The following is a 19,418-nucleotide window of genomic DNA, read 5'->3' as shown; positions in this document are numbered from 1 at the left end:
ACCTGGTGACAATAGCTACTTTACAAATTACACTTACATTAAAACACTCTGTTCTTAACTGTGTCCCATCAACTTGTAAAATTGATATTAAATTTAACAATTGTATGAAGAAATAATAAACAGAATTTTAAATAAATGTAAACACAAGAAATAAACTAAATTACTTGGCCACACTAGTGATACTGGTTTTTAACAGAAAATTATTTAATTTCATTTTAATGTAAAAACTAAGATAACTTAGAGAAGTTTGGATTGTGCTTAAATAATTGCATTTTTAAAATGTCAAGATTAGATGTGCATATCTAAAACAATAAACCATTTTTCCCTAGAGTCCATGAAATTAAATGATGAGGCTATGGGGAAGAGGCTAAGCCAATGACCTTTACTGGTTTGTTTTTGGTTTTTTTTTTTCTTGAGGATGATGCAAAATGAACCATGAGACAACCAATCATCCATGAAGCATTTTATCAATCATCTTCAGTTGTTTTTTTTCTAACTGCCTGTCTCATATACTGAAACAGAAGAACTATAATTAAACTGTACAGGAAAGGTAGTTATGCACAGGTGACCTACTTGTCAAAGTAAGAACTACTACAGATGGAAATACCTTTGTTCTATTTTCAGCTGTCACAGCAGGCTTATTTCAAGCTACTCTGATTCCCATGTCCTTATGCTTCCTGAGACAGACTTTAAGATTTATTCTACTAACTATGCTAATAGTAATAATAAACATACTTTTGAAAAAAATTGAGAGTGTTATTATGTTGAAAATAGCAGATACAAGGGTTCTGGACATTATTTTTAGCAACTGCAGGAAAAAACAAACAAACAAACAAAAAGCCAACCAAAAAACCAGATGTCTTAATTTTTTCTGAACTTGATTGATCAAAACGAACTGATCTCATTGTACATTGAACAAGAAAGAGGAAAGGTAGCCACAGGAAAAGGTGTGAAATGCCTGAAGTATGGCCATACAATTCCTGCCTAATAGATTGCTCTTTCCAAAAGTGCACAATAAACAGAGAAGTTTTTAGATAAATAGTATTATTTTATTTCCTGTATATAGAACATTTAGCATATAATAATGAAGGCAAGTCCATATTTCCAGAGCTAGACCATGGCTCAGGAGGCAATTTATCTCCCAAGATAATATTACAGTGACATCAATACCTCTGCATTTATCTCCTATGAAAGATTCCTGCTTTTCAGAAAAGGAAACATAGCAGGAGAAACAGGCAGCATAACAGCAGGAGAGAACCAGAAATTTAACATTATATCTTTTTTATCCTTTTCAGAGAATATATTTTAAGCCAGTAATAAGAAAATAAAAGTCATATACTAAGTACTTTACCATGCAGTTTATCAATTACTGTTTTACATGGTTTTCTTCCTTTTCATCTCACTAAATTGCAATGTATGAACAAAGATGCATTTGGAAAAAATTGGATAAATATAATTCCTACCTTGGCAGATTATACAATGGTGCCATTCTAAAGCAGGCAACTACTGCTCTTTTCCTTTGTTTAGACAGCAGCTTATGCCACACTGCTTTTTTGGACCTCTGAGGATGTTCAACCTGTCACAAAGTACACATGGAAAATTAAACAATGATGTGATGTTCCTTCTGTCTAGGCATAGTAATGATAATAAAAATGTGATATAACAGATAAGGCAAGTGGAAAGATAAACAGAAGAATTACAGAAGGTAAAAGGTGTTCTAGACTTCATCCTATTTCTTACTTTTTGTTTCACTTCATCCTACTTCTTGTATCTTTTAGATAGAATATGATCACCATAGAGGTCCTCTCTCAGGAAACCTTAACTTTAATCAAAGAATCTTTATCTTATATATGCTACTCTTGAAATATGTACAGGTAAATTGTACACCTTCACATAACCTCAGACAACACTTTTAAAGGAACTGGCTTAAATACAACTAATCTTCCACTCATAATATTTACCATGTCCAACTACAATGGAAAGGAATTAACTTTAAAAATGAGAGACAGGCAAAAATATTTAGGGCTATATCCCATGAATCTGCACAGCTAAAATGAACATAAGATACTTCAAAGCAGTTGAGCTACATTTCAAAATATTACAGCTCTGTCTTCAGATACATTTATTCTTTTTTTGCACCCTGGCTCCACAGTATATGAGATGAAAATGGGTGTGAGCCATCCTCATCTTTGGCTCTTTCAGCTTCTTTTGTTTCACCTTCCATCCTTGTTTCTATCAGAATCAAACGACTACTGTGGTCCAGAAGAGAAACTGCAAGCAAGAGAATTGTAGTCTCTAACTGGATTACTGGGAACTATGACTACAGGCTGTGCTACAAATCACTCCTTTCCCACATCTATTCAAAGTTTTTGTGACTTATTTCACAACTGCTCCATAAAGATCATAAGATTGTATCATTTGATTTAATCTACACAGTTCTCACAGAGTGAAGGGACAGGTGCCTTATGTGGGAGGTTGTTTTTCTTAATGTTTGCAGGGGCTTTGTTTATTACTTTTACAGACAACTGTGCTAGTGGAATAATAGAGCTCCTCTGTCTCCCAGCATCATCAAAGGAGTCAATGGAAGTTGGCATCTCTACCCTAAAAAACTTGGTGATCCTCCCTTGTAATAACATTAAGCATTTTATTTAGAATATGTAATGATGATGATGTTTATGTAGACTCAATATGCAATCCACACATAATTATCCAAGAGGACTCTTTTATAGGTTAGTGAAATAAGAAAAATTATTTATGGTTCAATGAAATATTTCAATAAAGAAACTAAAATACTGTCAAACATTCAGTGAAATGAATAATTACACTTGTAAGGTTAAATGGTGACATACTAAAACAAGTTCCTTCCAAAAGATAAAATACAAATGAAAAACAGTTGTTAAGAAAATGGATAGAAAAAAATTCACTGCAAACATATTTACAGTCACATAATAATGGCAGAGCTAATAACCTACAAGTAAGACAAACCCAAATGTGAAAGTTAGGTAATTAGTAGCGTCTTCACACACAACAACAAAACTCTCTATACTTTCCCAAAAGAAATAGCCTCGGCCTACCCAAGTAGATCTCTGAAAATAATAAAAACAAAGTAGTTAGCTGTGCCTGGAAGGAAAATACAAAAACCAAAGTGATCAGTGCACTGGCAAAAAGGAATGCATTCAAAGCATGTATATATGAAGAACAGAGTATTTGTATATGGAGAGCATAGGATAACTCAAGACTACCATAAAAACAGTCTCAGTGCTCACAGATTCATGTTTAAAGAAACCAAATCACCCACTTCAGTAAGAAAAAGCACTTTAGCCCTTGTTCACAGAAGATAAATAAAGCAGGTAAAAGTACTCAGAATAAAAGCCAGCATGTACTTCAAGTCTTTGTTTAAGTCTTATCAAAATGATTAATCTGAAATGTCTAACTGGTACTACAGTGGGAATCCATCCCATTCTGCACTGCTGATGGATTCAATATGCCACGTGGCTGATCCTATAACAGAACATGGAAAATACCAAGATGATACCTTGAGTTCTACTCCCTTGGACAATTTTTCCACGCTTCACGAGATTAACCAGTTTATATACATGGTATTGCAAAAGTGTCCAAAATAAAGAGATTGTATGTGCTGCTTTAGCTCAAACATAAGTCTGATTCATAGATTTATATGCTGATTTGTAGCTGATTTATGTTTTATTTATCATTATCAGAAAATATGCTGATTTATAGAATTCTGTACATGTTACAACTCCTTTCAGCTCTGTTAACTTGGATAGAAACAGGGTAAAAGACCTTTTTCCCTCGATGTTTCTAGCTTTCCTCTACTTTCCCCTCTTCCTCACAGCCACCCTATACCCTTTCAAATCAACACTCTCTCTATAGGCTGATTGCCATGGAATTACTGGCAGGTTCTATCACTTTCTGCTTGCTCCACACATGTTCACTGACAGTTAAAATTTACTGATTCCTCATAATCCTCTTTTGTCAAACTCAGTAAGGCTGCTGGAACTTGAAGCAATTCCATCTTGAGACTGGCAAACTATATCAAGAAGAGCTGTGTGACTCAACAGCTGAGAGACAGGTATTCACATCAACACATTTGTGCATCCCAAGACCTCTGAAAGTCCCTTCTAGCAACACAGCAGGTAAATTAAAAGTATAAATGAAAGGTTGAATACTTTAGTTTAGATCTAGAAGCAATGGAATTGCGAAAATGTGTCTCACCTGTTCAAGGTGAAACAGTACATTAGCTATATCGAGGACCCTTTCCACAGTCTTCTCCGGATCTGAGGAATCTTCAGTTCTGTTTGGTAAATCTCTGTAAAGTGCCATCTGCCACCTAATGGCGGGATCCTCAAGCTGCAGGAGAAAGATTTCTGTGTCACCAAATGTTCCAAATGTGGAGTCCAACAGTTTTATTAGTACAAAAACTGTTTCAAAGGACAACAGGAACCCTTCACATGTCTCACCCACACCTTCATCCTACTGTGATCCTACTGTGTCACTACCCTGACTGGGATAACAAAACTTAGGATTGATTTGTGCAGTGCTTCTGGAGAGCTTCCAGAGGACTAAAAGTCTGAGATTAACTGGTCATGGGCCAACAAGTAGCCCTGGCACCAGCAATGAATATATTATTTAAGGAAATGTAATGAATATGAGGTAGACACACATATTTTTGTACCCTGAAATTCCAGTTATTAAACAGAAGAACAAGGAAATGGTTGCTCTGCGAGCTGGGATTTCTTAGCATTCAGTCATGGAAAATAGTAATATCAGACTTATTTAGGTCTAATTTTTTTTCTCATTTTAGTTTCTTTCAGTTGTTAGCAATAGTCCCAATTTTACTGATTCCTAGCTAAAAATGAAAAGTGAATTTACAAAAAATTAATTCAAGATGCATTTGCTTATTAGCCTAAAAATTATAAAGAACTCTATGAAGCAAAATATTTTCTTATTTTTCTCTTCACTTTTCATTTTTGCTTCAGTGATCTGTAATTTCTCTGTTTTACTATTAGAAAACACTTTTTTTCTTCTTTTTGTATTCCCCACTGCTTCTCTCATTCAATACTGATGCAATACACCTTGCAACCATTTTTTTGCCAATGACACTGAAGACAAATGCAATAAATAACCCATTTTCCTGAGAGCTATGGCCAGTCACCATTCCTGATTGTGCAATTAAGGTTCAAGTCACACTGGCCTGGATTCCTAGAGCATTTAGGAGCCTAAAGCTACAGATTCTAACTGGGCTTAAGCTCAACACTAACTTTTCTGAAATACCTTTGTGGATCCAGATTTCAATTTGTGCCTAAGATGGGACAATAACACTATTTCACCTCCACAGAACATCTTATACACAGCTTACTGAAGTTCCAGGAATGAGTATAAACTTACACAGTCGCTCATTAATAGTTTATTACAACCTAGAAAGCCAGAATTTTCAGGCATTTCTTCCACCTTTCGGCTTTTCCATTTCTTAACAACTGCCACATCCACAGTCTCTGTGTGAGCATTTGCCTGGATCATCATGACTAGGTAGTCCACAAAAGACTTTTTAATCACAGGTGGAGATGTCTTTTGATCTGAGGACTCCTCACATTCTAGCAAGGTACAGAGTTTTTGGACAGGTAGATTTCTAAGGGTATGAGTAGTTGACATTTCAAGGTGGGAATTAGAATGGCTGGAAGAAGATTTTGGTGACTTCAGCTTCATCCATGTCAAAAAGAATGGAACTTTCCTCATCAATTTCTTGAAATAAAAGGCTTGGTACTGAGTAACAGCATGCAGGCATGCAAGGAGAGGAAAGACAGAGACAGGGTGAAGATACATGTAGACAAAGGCAGACAAATGTATGAAACAGATGCCACAACATTATAGCTTAAGATTTAGAAGGATGACTTTCAAACAGTGCAGTTTTCCAAAAAGAAATCAAGATAAATTACATTTTAGCTCTAAGGGAAATGACAGATCATGATGTCTGTGAGAAGCAAAAGTGGTTAACAGAAAACTCCATTTGAAGAAAGAATATTGCTACAGTTGGAAGAAAACCAGCCTTCCCAAAGAAGTGGCATTTTTCCTCTGTTTTGAAAGCCACTCTACAAAAACACCATAATCACATACTAATTCCTAATATTAAGTAGTAATTTAAATTTATGAAATCGTTTGGCCTACGTTTCTGTTTACTCCAAAGCAACAAAGCAGTCACAGACAGAAATTCCTAACACTAGTACGCAGAATGTAACCCTAAAGATAGAAATTGAAGGTTTTAAAACAGAGGGAACAAGCTAAGAAGCAGCATGAAATGCCAGCAAGACTTGGAGCTGCGTGGCTCCCAAAATGACAATATACACATAATGAAAATGTGAGAACAGAAATACCTATCTTCATCAGTAAGGAAATATTACTGAAGTTCACACACAAAATTACAGCACATTTAAGTTTTGTATGTTCAGTGCTTAAGTACTGTAGCTTATGAAGATCTTAATAAGTGCTCTTCTCTTCCTAGCACTTTGCCTGTGTGGTTTCTTCCCCTTAGTATATAACAGGATTTCCTATAAGTATGTCAAGCTTTTTTTTTTTGGATTTAACCAAATCATTGGTTCCTGTGGCAACATTTTCTATGTGTTATCTCTATATAATTTAAGGTACTGTGAAATACTGAAAACCACTAACTGTTAGCTTTGCAAAGTGATATAACTTCTTGTGAGCTCCCAGAAACCTCAAACCTCCAAATAATCTCGCATGACATTGAAGAAATAGATAACATAGTATGGGAGAAAATTAACCTTCATACATTATTCAGGGAGAACCATCCCTTAAATTAAAAAAATTAAAAAATTAAAATTAAATTAAAATTAAAAGAATTAAAAAAAAAAAAAAGAAATAAAACTCAGCAAAACCATCTATTGCCATGCATTGAATTGCACTGGAATTTAGACTTCTGGATGTTTCTTAAATATCCTTTCAAAATAAAAAAGCTTGAATTTCAACTCACATTCTTGTTCTCTGGTAATCACTTAACGAGCACAGGAACTACTAGTGAGTTTTTTCCTTGAAATGAATAAAACCTGAGGTGGGGGGGAGGTGAAGGAAAATCCTAAATAAAGCACCATCCATAGATCCAATTCCATCTTCCTTCAGAAGTTTACATAATTTTATTACTCTTCCATATTCTGTCTTCTTCTTTGCCATTACTTGAAGTATTAATAAAACAATACAACTACACTGGACCAGTTCAGGACTTGTTCCCTACAGCTGTTCAACTGCAATTAATTACAATTCTACTACAAAAAATCTACACTCTTATTCAAAAGACTTCTATTTCTCTATAAAAACAGGAACAAAACTGAGCAAAGTGCAGATTTTTCACTTTACAGAGTTTTCCAAAATGGCACCTTCCTTTTTCTGTACACTTCAAACTGATAGAAAGCAAATTTGACCATTTTGCAGATTCCATCCCTAATAACAGAATGAAAAGTTTAAACAGTGCTTAAACTTTGCTTCCATTTAATTTCATATTTATGGTCTGCAACGGTGAGGATTTGAAGGGTTACATGTTACTGTATATATTGCACATACAAGCACATTAAAAACATAACATTTAATAATTATCACAAATAAGTTACTTGAAAGAAGAGGAAAAGGGACTACAAGTTAGCAAACCAAGGCAGGTTGTCATTATATGGCACCAACAAATTAACTCAAAGGAAGACAAATCATGTTTAAATCATGTTTAAAACTGCAGCTGAATTACCTTGCCCTGGAGATGCAGATTACTGCGGATAACATCTCGTACCTCATCTTCAGTATCTTTCTGTCAATAAATTACAAATCATATAAATTAGGAACAGAAGGTAATTAAGAAAATTTATTGTTCATACAAATGTCAGCCTCGATCTTACCTCAGATGACTAAAACTGACAATGTGGAGGATTGAGAAAAATCTCAGTGGCAATACATCATTTTGTATCAGGCCAGAGCTACCAAACCCTACGCTCACAGGAAGAAGTTTTGGACAGCATCATTCATATTTTTCCACAGTAACACATTAAATGCAAGTTGGAATTTAAATTAGTAGTATATACATATACACACTCTTAAACCAAAGTTTGACCAGATGAAACAAGCATGACATTCTTCTCTGATTTAATTTCTGTTTCTTCTGGACATCTTTTATCCTTTTAAACCACCCGGTTCAGCTGTCTGAAGGACATATAAACCACTAAAGTGTATAAAGTATCATAGCTGAGAAAAGAGTACATTCAAAATCACAATCACATTATTGCACTGAGTCTACTCCTAGAAGAATCATTTTTTAAAGCAGTCCATCCCCACAGAAATGTTTGCATTCAGATGAGAGTGGTGAGAAAGGAATTATTCCTTTACAATTTCTTTAGTTAGAACATCCAGTTTTTATTTGCACTTCCAAATTCAAACTTCATACAATATAGCAAACACAATTTAGTATTAAAGTTGAGAGAGAAATCACTGTTTTAAGAATGTCATCCCTATTCATACACTGATCATTCAGAAAATAAGTATGTCCAAACTGAAATGTTTTATGCCTCTAAAATAATGCAATATGTAGATTATTATCCACAATAGTCACCCACTGGGCCTTTATACAGCAAAATAACAGCCTTGATTGTGTTGTGCTTCAAGAACCAGCATGGGGGAAAATATTCCAAGACTTTCATAGTAAAACATTTCTGCCTTTCTGAAGTGCAAAAAGAGCACCTACCATACTGAATCGATTTTTGGCCAGTGCAATTAGCTCTTGGTCTCCAGGAGCACAGATGTTTAGGCCAATGGGAAGTAACCTCTTCAGTGCTGCAACTATGAGAGAGGTCTGCATGGAGTACCGGTCCCCTTTCCGCTTCATCTTCTTCCTCTCCTGGTCAGAAACTGCTGCCTGCAGCATTAAGCAAGGATGAAAAAACAAAAATCCAATATTCAATAAAGAAATTGTACTAACAGTTTTATAATTTTATAATTGTCTCTGGTCTAACTAGTTCCTTACGACCTACACAGCTGCAACCCCATCCAATGGAATTGCCATTATATCACTGCTAGTACTGAGCACCAGTATATTGAAAGTTCACTGTATTTCTCAAGCAACTATGTTTTGATTCTCAATACACTGTTTTCAACAAGATCTAATGACACAACTCACCCATCACCCTCTCTTCCCCAACTCCCCCTCAACCCCCCCCAAAAAAAAAGTTCTTATTTGGAGTCCTCCTGTCTCCCTCTACAAAGAGAAAAATACAAAGTCATCACACTACCTTGGACATCTTAGATTTGGTGTCACTAATAAGGAAAGACATGTTGTTGATTTCATTTTGTACCACAAAGTTCTGCTCTTCCCTTTTGAAATTCTGGAAATATGTAGAAGATCTCAGTTAGAAGCACTTCTGATATATGAGGAATCTAAAAAAAGCCTAATTAAAAATATAAATTTACTGGGAATTTGGAAAATCCATAAGACAAGGACACAAAAATATAATGGATGATCACTAATAACCTTCAATTCTAGGTTTACTTATATAATGTAGCTCTGGGAGTTGTGCATTTTTTAATCTTTTCTATATTACAGAGAAAAATCTTTCTCTCTCAACCTGTTTCTGTGCACAGCAGTGTTTATAATAAATCATACAGTCAGATTCAGGCACAAGTACACAAACAATAAGCTATTTTGCTTCCTGGTCTCCAGAGAATTGCAGTTATGGCAGAAAAGAAATTTAGTGCAGACAACAGCCTGCACAGAGATCCAATGCCTGGAAGTATTTACTCTCCTCTGGTTTTTGTTTCTTCTTTTTGTTTCAGTATTCACATGAATCATGTTTTATTTCTACTTAAGTGTAGTAGATGGTGCCTGATTTGGCCTTGATGCAGACCCCTTGGAACTTGCATATGAACAAGAGGAATCAGACTGTAGAACCAGTGGTAAATGTTGTAGAATAGGAATTAAGAGGAAATCCTTAACTGGTAAAATTAATGAAATGTGAAACAGTATCATCCAGGAAAAAAAAACAAAATATTTTATTCAGGCAATAACTTCTATGATATATTTGCTACTTCCTTGCTCTTAGAGCATTTACTGACTTTCCTTCAAAGCTACAATTCTAGGTTTAATAATTGAATTATATGACTTTAACTTTTGTTACAGAAATACAAATCTACACTGCAACATAGATTGAGTGTAAAAAGAATGGCACATTTCCTTCAGGAAACCCTTGTTCCAGTATTCCTGTTGAGGACTGTTCCACATGATTTTAATCACAACTCTGACAAGAGGGTCAAACAGACAGACTGTACCATTTAGGAAAACGGTGCAATTTAGTAACCATATATCCTACTCATAAAAAAGGCTTTGGGGGTGAAAATAATGGGCTGAAGTAAAAAATGGGTAAGGGCACATCCCTCAGGGAGCTTAATATATTTTAAAAACACAACAGCAACAACAACCAACAAAATAACCCAAACAAAAAACAAACAAAAAACGACCAACCAGTGTTACTGTGCTACAAAACACCCATCAACTCCCCTTACTACTCAAGCATTTCAAAATTGTCAGAAAATTGACTTTAGTACCTATCCATCTACAGTTTCATTTCTGCCATTAAATGTGCTGTCCCAAACACAACCACTAAATTATTTTTCTGCCTAGTAAGAAACTTAATTAAACCAAATATTTACCAAGGAGCTACTTACATGAGACCTTGACCAGTAAATAAAGACCTCAGCCACCATGCGGAACAATTCTTCTGCTTCAGGGTTGGGCTCTTTCAGCCATTTTGCCCTACAATTTGGTAAAAAGGGTGGAAATGTGGATGATCATCACTGGCTTTATACTTTGCAACCCGTTTTCAACATTTTACAAGGATACAAGCCAACAAAACCAAGCACACATGCTTCAAATCCTTTCTGGTAGCAGTAACTTTTTGATGTCTTATTTCAAAAGCCTTTAAAATCCTTTTACATTAATCCTAGGTCTAATGCAATAGACTTGGTCCTAGGTCTAATGCAATCCTAGGTCTAATGCAATTAGACATTTCTTTTTCTCCTTTCAGTTTTTCTCTGAAAAAGACCCCAGCTCCTCCTACAAGTCATAAGGCATCATCTTGAGCAACTTTCAGGTTGGCAGGCTGAGTAAAAGCTACTTTAATTCAACCATAGGCACATCAAGGGATAAGAGTTGGTACCAACAAACAGGAAGAATTTATGAGATTCATTGACCTATGCCTCTCCACATACCTGTTATAGTCCACAAATCTAATCAACAAAGGGTAGAAGGCATAGAGGTCCCGTGCCAAAGTGGTGAACTCATCTAGGATGAGCAGTTCAGACTCCGACATGTCACCTCTGCCTTCTGCTCTTAGGTGTTCTTCATCCGATACAACCACTGCTGCTTTTTTCTTTAGTTTATCCATCAGTGGCAGGAAGTGGGTCTTTAACAGCTGGGGCTTCGCTTTGCTTATGATGGGCTGGGAAAACACTATTTAAGGCAATGAATATTATAACATAGACCGGGCCACAAATTAATATAAAAGCTTAAAATAAAAGCTTTTACCCTTCCCCTCTTTTTTTTTTCTTTTTTTTTTTTTTTTTATGTTATTTCTGGGCTGTGGAGTAAAATCCTGCCCCCATTGAAATCAGCAGAAGTTTTGCCAAGAATTAAATGCGGTCAGGATTTCACAGTCAATTTACGTTGCCACAATGGGTGCAGAAACTAAAACTCTATAAGACTAAGCTTGCAAGTTCATAAAAATTGAAATGCCTCTTTACTGGCATTCTCTCAACATATTGGTATTTAACCATACAATTTATTGAGCAATGTAGAAGTTGTTTAAGGATGTATATGGATGGATACACTAACAGCTACACAGTGCACCTACAAGTTTTCTCAGCCACTGGCTCCTCTTTTGAACCTTGCAATTTAGCTGGAGTGAAGTGGAACTGGAAAGAATACTTTAGTTATTTGCAAACCTACTGAAACTGCTTACTTGCTTATCTTGTGCACATTGGGACACAGGAAGGATTCTGTGTAGACAGGAATGAGACTGATTCAACCATCCACCAACCCGCCATTCAAGACACAATCTTTTTGTAACTCATAAAAATGAATATGTTAATTAGCACTTCATCTGGGCCCATTAATGCAAACCCACTTTTAACAAATTCACTAGATTACAAAGCATTTCAGGCAGTGACCACCTCTCCTTAAAGTGCATCCCATTACTAACCCTCAAAAGACTAGAAATCCAGACCACTACCAGGAAAAAACCTACTCCAGTAAGTACTGAAAAGTCATAAGATGAACTGAAAAACTGAATTCACAACACTTAAGTGACTTTTCTGTACAGACTGTAAAATTACAGATTGTGAAATGAACTGGTTTTAAATATATTTTAAGGTATTACCACAATCAAGTTAATATAAGGATTACTAAAATGTGTATGCATTTCCACTTTTCATTGTAATAGACATGTTAGATATACTGCTTAAAAAACAGTATTTTAAGGGTCCACTGCTCAGAGAGGATATCAACTGTGTAATGCCTACAAATAGAAACCTGGTACATAATGAAAATGGGCTAAAGAACTATACTTTTCTAATTCAATACACAGCAAAATGCATATCCTGGGGAAAAACCAGTCTAACATACTTTTTATCTTACTTATTAAGAGGTTAAAAAATCCTGCCCTTACTTTACACGTAATATTTCTGGTTCATCAAGATCTGTATTGTTGAAAAAGAAAAATCTGTTTGCCCTCCTCCAGTTTTAAGAGTGTAAATAGAGGGCAGTTCAATGTGTGTGTGTGTACATATACATACACACATTCTTCAAATATGCAGACATGCTTGCTTGCATATTTATTTATTTTTACATCTTACCTGCTAATTTCTTCATCCAGGCTCCTTCATCAATGCCAAGATTGTTATAGATGATTTTCAATATGTTACCCAACAGAGTGTTCATGTGCTCTGAGGTCAAGGCTGTGCAGCACATTTCAGCCTTGTCAGGGTTGTTTTCTGGGCCATGCTCCCACCAGTGGGACATGTAACTACACAGCATGGGCAGGATCACTTCCATGATATGTGGCATTTGTGTGTAACGAATACCAGACTCTGCCAGTTCCACAATTTCTTCCATTAGCTTCACCAAGGAAGGAATATTTGGGCAAACCTCTTCTACACTAGTAGGCAAATTGAGAACTATTGAAAAAACAAAAACCAAAACAATAAGCTAAGTCACAGAGGGAAAATAATTCTTTTCAATAGCTACTCCATTAAACTTTTTTTTTCTATTAAGTAAATTCATTTATTTTTCCACTTATTTCCCAAACCAGCCTCTTCCCCTATTTAGACCCAAAATACCTTTTATACAGCTACTGTAGTCTCCTTAAAGAGAGAAATTCTTTTGAGAGAGAAGAGAATTTATTTTGGAAAATAAATTCAAATTGCTGTTAAAAATCTATGAAAGACCAGTTTATTGTCTTACTAGATGTATTAGAATAGCTAGATTATATCTGGTAAGTAAGCACACTGGTTGATTTTTTCAAGATAAGATACTACAGCTCTTTGAAGAGTAGATGTGGTAAACTCTCTTTCTTAAAAATATAGGTGAAGTTATAAAATACCATCTTAAGCAGTCATTTATATATATCTGTGGTACTATTCACACTCAGCATAATGCAGTTTGTACAGTTCTACTGCAACTTCTGTTTAACATAGGAATAAGTGCATATGAACCTATTCAACGTCTGTGCTTTAGCATAAGAAACATCAGAAGTTTTAGAATGGAACAAAAAAATATATGCAAAATAAACAGATAATATTACTGGAAGTATCTGTAGTGTCTAGTATTTCAAACAAAGAAGGACAACTTACACACCACTTTGCAGTGTAGTTAGTTTTAAGGGTATATTATCTACTTAATACAGACAAAGGTATTTTACTTCAATTGCATGTATGTTGTAGGGACCCAATATTGTGTATGAAAACTGAAGTTCCTGATTATAATACATAATTTTATTATCAAATATTTAGATTCACTGATTACAAAATTCTATTTTGAGAATGGGATCTCAAAATTAAAGCATGGGTATCTAGAAAAATAAGATAATCAGTTTTACCAGACTTAGCTCATCAATTTTGGAAAGAAATACAATGAAGAGATTATAAGAAAATTATTGTTCTATAAGAGTATTCAAAAATAAATGTGTTAAAGTAAGCAGCATTTATAGCAAAATTGTGTTTTCATAACCATCATATGAGTTTCTGGAAATACCTGCTCTGTCTCTTGCATTCTTGGTGTTGTAGATGGAGTAGATATTATGTTTGTTCAAATGTGTTTCCAAAAAAGCCACTGGAAAGGCACCTGAGAAAGCAGCCAAACATTCTCCTAGTGCTGATCGTTGCCTGTGAATTAACAAGAATTGTTAAGTACACACATCTTTTATGACTGATTACACCCTCAGGGTAGATATACAACAGCATGATTTTTATTTTAATTTTTTTTTTAATTTTTTTTTCTATTTTGACTTGTCAAAGAGACAAGTCAGGATATTTATAGGATCATCAGCACAAGAATAGGTAAGAGAAGCTGAAGTCCAGCTACCCTCTGCTAATATATGAATGAAATACTAAGACACGAAAAGGCAAAGGAGGCCAACTCAGCTGTGAGCAAATGAGGAACACACAGGGAAATGCAAAGTCATCATAACAATGCCTCCTGTTCTAATACTTTCCTCTCAGCATTAGTGACTCCACATCTCTGATAGATTAATCGAGGCCAAGAGATCAAATACAACTGGTTTTTATTTGAGTGAAAGAATTTCTTTTTCCTGAGAACCAGTAATAATCAGACCTTGGCTTATGATGAAAGTCAAGCTCTTCAGAGAGTGGGAAATTGCTTCTATTGATCAATACCTCTGAAAATTTTGGACAAAGGCATTGTTAGAATCTCTTTAAATAAACAGCAATGCTTATTTGACACACTTAATGAATTCTGATTATCAAAATTGTAACAAGGCTGTCTCTGATCCCCTGTCACCTCACTTGGGTCCTTCAGGAGACAGATAAAATGATTATCTCTGGTTTTCAGTTCAGTTGATTGGAGCAGATTTTAGATATGTGAGAAACCCTTAGCTGCTGAAGCTGAGCCTCACAGATCACAGCAATCCAGAAGGCCCGTGGAACTTCCAATTAAAAATTTTAAGAAGGCCTACAAACTGATCTTGTAATTTAACATGACTTATCTTCAGTCTATAATTTATCTCATTTTAGGAACTTATACTCTTTCTAGAACTAACTCATTAAACTTGATTTTGTAAAATCTAATGTCATTCCCATAGTTATTTCTCCTGTTTGCTCTGTCTGCCTTTGTTTATTTTTCATTAGATCTTCATAAACAAAACACCCATCCCACACACCTGTAAAGATCATGCTGTGATTTTCATTTGTCATAATGATTGAAGACAACCATACACAGAGATTATCCCATTGACATGTTTCATCTCAAATACAAACCCCACATCATTTATTTTCCAAATACCAAATCTAAGTTATTTTATATCCCTTATGAAACTAACAAAACCTTACTTCCCACACATGTATTTTGTTACTTTTGTTACATCATTTTTTCATGATATTTCCTAAGATACTGCCACCAAGCAAGGGTATGTCCTGAGGCTGGTATAGAGAGTTATGCACAGGTTGATTTGGTAGACAGTAGAGAGATATGAGCTCCAAAATAACTGCTACCAATACCTGAAATTCAGGAATTCTGTTTAGCCTTCATTCAGAACAGTCATGAGAGGCAACTGTTCAGTTGTAAGGACTGAATTACCTGGGTAACTCTACCTTTTGGCTGAAAATGGTTTACAAAGACCAAATGTAACTCAGAGGGGACTTAGCACTCACACAGATGCACAAAAAGGGCTATTATAAAGCCTCATTTCCCGGGGTAATTGAGAGGAAAAGAAGTAGTGTTATATGAGTGACAAATTAAATTGAATTTAGTGTAATGAGGGTGAAATATACATCACAATTAAACAGTATATAGGGAAGAATTATAATAGATGAGCTGAATGACATATATTTACAATTCCCCAGTTGAACTTTAAGTGATATTTAATGTGAAGTCAGATAATTTTATTTGTAATTTTTATTTTAATTAGGAGATATATTTTGACAATCATAATGCAACACTTTGAGCATATTATAATAAATGCTGTTGCATCTCAGTTAACATCTGAGCACCTTTTTTCCCCTCAAGATACCTTTCCAACAGCAATTTCTTATAATAATTTTTGAACTGCATATTCAAGAAACTGAATATAAGCACAAATATTAAAAATAAAGGAACACTTTCTTCTTACCTCTCTACATAAATGCTCTTGCTGGTTCCCAGAGCATATAAACTGGACAGTATTCTGTAACAGGAGACCTGAACATCTTCCACTAAAGAGAAGAAAGAAATGATAGGTATAAGGAGATTTCTCTTTGCAATGCACTTCTATGGAACTAAAATAAAATTTTTAGGACAATAGTTGAATCAATAATATTAAGCTATCAAAGACAATCCACAGAAATCATTCTCTAAAAATAAAAAAAGCCCTCTGGCCACTAAGTGGCATAGTTTTCACTCAAAACTTTCATTGACTTTAATACCAAGTTACCAGCTAAGACAGTAAGCATTTCTGAAATTATTGGCATATCAAGCTTTTTACAGATAACATCTAACTGCAAGGTCTGAGAATTTCTTAAGTTAGCAGCTAAAAAAAAAAAAAAGTGTCAGCAAATCTTTTCTAGTTTGTATCACTTAAGAAAATTTCATGGGAAACCAAATGAAGTGCTAAAAGCTAAAAAAAAAAAAAGTATCAGGGAATAAATCAATTTACAAATGTGATACCACTACATAATATACATTACAAAACGAAGGAGACCCTGTTAAGCAGATACTTATTTTACTTAGTTCTTGTAATCACAGTTTATCCTCTAAAAAAAGACAGAGATACCAGCTAACACATTTACACTACAGTCTGTCAAAGGATTTTTAAAAATAATAATCTAAATAGGAATATTTCACCAAAGGATGTTCTGAAATTATGAAAGGTTTGTTCGAAAAGTGTGAGAAAAATCTCCACATCTAGTTGAAAAAAATGTTATTTCAATGCAATATTCAGTAATAGCTGAACAACAGCATAAGTACTATCACGGAGGACAAGGCTCCCATTCTTTCTGTATATGTTTTTTCTATTGTCTCCCACACTGCTCATGTCTTCCCCCAGTGTGCAACAAAATGTTGGGAGGAACAAAGAACTAAGACTCAATGGTCTGCAAGAGTCTTGAAAATGATGCATCAAAGCTGCATAGTCTGTTTTTTTTTTCCACAATTTTTAGTTCAGATCATCTTGGAACTCAATATTTTTACATAATAAGTAACCTCAGATACTCTGAGCCTCCAATCAGTCCATGGAGTACTCTACATGCACCAGTACTCCTGGGTACAAGTACTAGGTCAGGATGCTTGTCAGCAGAGTAGTACAAATAAGGTAATTTTATTAACAAGATGTAAAGAGCAGTTATATGTAAGAAAAAATAGCCTTTCCAACTAATCTCTAAACAAAAGAGGTTGGTACCATTTAATTATTCTTTCTCAGTTTATGAATTCTAAATTGAGTGCTTGACACCAGTATGATGTATGTAGAATAGCTGATTAAAAATGCCAGCTTAAGTAATAAAGTATTAAAAGAATGCCAGAGATCAAAAATTATACAGGGCATGAGCTTGATGCTGTGTGAAAACGTGGTTTAAGAGTTACAAGTGATACACGTGAACCCCACAGATTACTTTATTTGGATTCAGTCATAGATTCCTGTCTATTTATTATACTTCATATATACTTGAATGAGAAAAACTGATTTTTAAAATCTTTTCAGGCTCAAATCTATCAATACAATTCCAAATTAAAAAAAAAAAACAAACAACAAAACATTTTAAAAATCTCAATGCTATTTTAAATAATACTTTTTTCATATTCTAAAAAGAAAAAAAAGCCCACAATTTTATATTCTTTCCTTCTAGTTCTTCTCTCAGTTATTTCCCTGAGTTAACCTTCACAGGTTCCTGAATTGTTCAGGAGCTTCTTCCACTTCTCCTTAGGATCTAAGATGCACCCACCCAAATGCTCAGCTAATTGAAACTCATTCAAGGTGCATGGGGCATGGAATAATATAATTCCTATAGTATAACCTTATTTACAGACAGAAAAAAGACAAATTAACTTATACAGAGGAACTTTTCAAACAAAAATTAAGGTAAATCTATGGTAAAGTTACAAACACAGATCTTCTGTCTAATGACAGCTACATCTTCTATAGTATTTACACAAAGGCAACTAAAACATTCAGACTGCTCTAGGTCAATTATGGCAAGTGTTTGATAAAATCAATGACAAGTTTGCCCAAATGTCAAGGGATTTGTCCTTCCCTAACAGAACTGCAAGCCTAATAACACTTACTGCCTCACACTACCCATATTTTAGTGACAAGACACTTCTAAATAATACGTACATATCAAATCCTCCCCAAACTGGTGCTGTCCAATATGCTCAAATAATGATGATAGCACTGGCAGGAGTGCAACTGTGGTATAATTAATGATTTGTGTAACTCCCTTTGGCTGGTTTCTGCTGTGTGTAAACTGGCCTTGCTTAAGATTTTCCAATGTTTTCTCCAGATCTTCAGCAGCATTGTCCAAAAATGCTCTCAATGCCATCCGAACAGATTCCAGGCCAGTCTTCATCACGGTCCTGCATGTATCATACAACAAGAATGAAAAAGAATTTTCTATTAGAAAAGCATGGGATAAAGCCAACAGCACACTTGCATGAAGCAGATAATAAAGATCTGAAAAAAAAAGTCTTTCATCTATTGATATTGTGAAGTCTTCTCATAGCAGAACAACCTACTGAGGAAATATTTCATAGGCATGCTGCAGAACTCAAGGATATTTTATCTGGTTCCCTGTTGAGAAAACAGTGTCCGTTTACATTTATAAATTAAGTGATTTCTTTGTCTTTTTAGGTGGGAAAAAATCATTTATCAAGAAAGAATAATAATTAAATTTTCAGTTTATGACTCTATGAATAGAACTATCTCAAGCTAGAGCTCAGAAAGTCTTTTCAACCATGAGAGCCATATTTCTATATCAAGGATTAGGGCATCACAAAAGATAGAAAAAAAATCACATTTATTTAAAATTCAATAAATAGATCCATTGATTATGTAACTATAACACCACATTCTGCTACGTATTGAAATGATCCATAAGAATTATTACCTTATTTGGTGTAAATACCTCAAATACAAATATCCTTTGTTTAAAGAAAGTATCCA

At 34.7% G+C, this 19,418-nt stretch overlaps 1 protein-coding gene across 1 annotated transcript in view; it reads right to left on the bottom strand.

Moving 5' to 3' along the window:
* Positions 1 to 19,418, bottom strand: part of RYR2 (ryanodine receptor 2) — a 339,366-nt gene that overhangs the window by 53,889 nt on the left and 266,059 nt on the right. Inside the window, exons 65-75 of the mRNA XM_030446731.1 lie at positions 18,594 to 18,832; positions 16,398 to 16,479; positions 14,306 to 14,436; positions 12,910 to 13,230; positions 11,269 to 11,509; positions 10,726 to 10,813; positions 9,297 to 9,389; positions 8,753 to 8,923; positions 7,766 to 7,825; positions 4,234 to 4,368; positions 1,464 to 1,576 (exon numbers count right to left, since the gene is read on the bottom strand). Of these exons, the coding sequence (XP_030302591.1) occupies positions 1,464 to 1,576; positions 4,234 to 4,368; positions 7,766 to 7,825; positions 8,753 to 8,923; positions 9,297 to 9,389; positions 10,726 to 10,813; positions 11,269 to 11,509; positions 12,910 to 13,230; positions 14,306 to 14,436; positions 16,398 to 16,479; positions 18,594 to 18,832 (1,674 nt within the window). The remainder of the gene's footprint in view (positions 1 to 1,463; positions 1,577 to 4,233; positions 4,369 to 7,765; positions 7,826 to 8,752; positions 8,924 to 9,296; positions 9,390 to 10,725; positions 10,814 to 11,268; positions 11,510 to 12,909; positions 13,231 to 14,305; positions 14,437 to 16,397; positions 16,480 to 18,593; positions 18,833 to 19,418) is intronic.

This window comes from Calypte anna, chromosome 3, assembly GCF_003957555.1.
Source record: "Calypte anna isolate BGI_N300 chromosome 3, bCalAnn1_v1.p, whole genome shotgun sequence".
In the NCBI taxonomy this organism is placed as follows: Eukaryota; Metazoa; Chordata; class Aves; order Apodiformes; family Trochilidae; genus Calypte; species Calypte anna.
The sequence above is the reverse complement of the archived record's forward strand: the minus strand, read 5'-3'. Positions and strand labels throughout refer to the sequence as shown.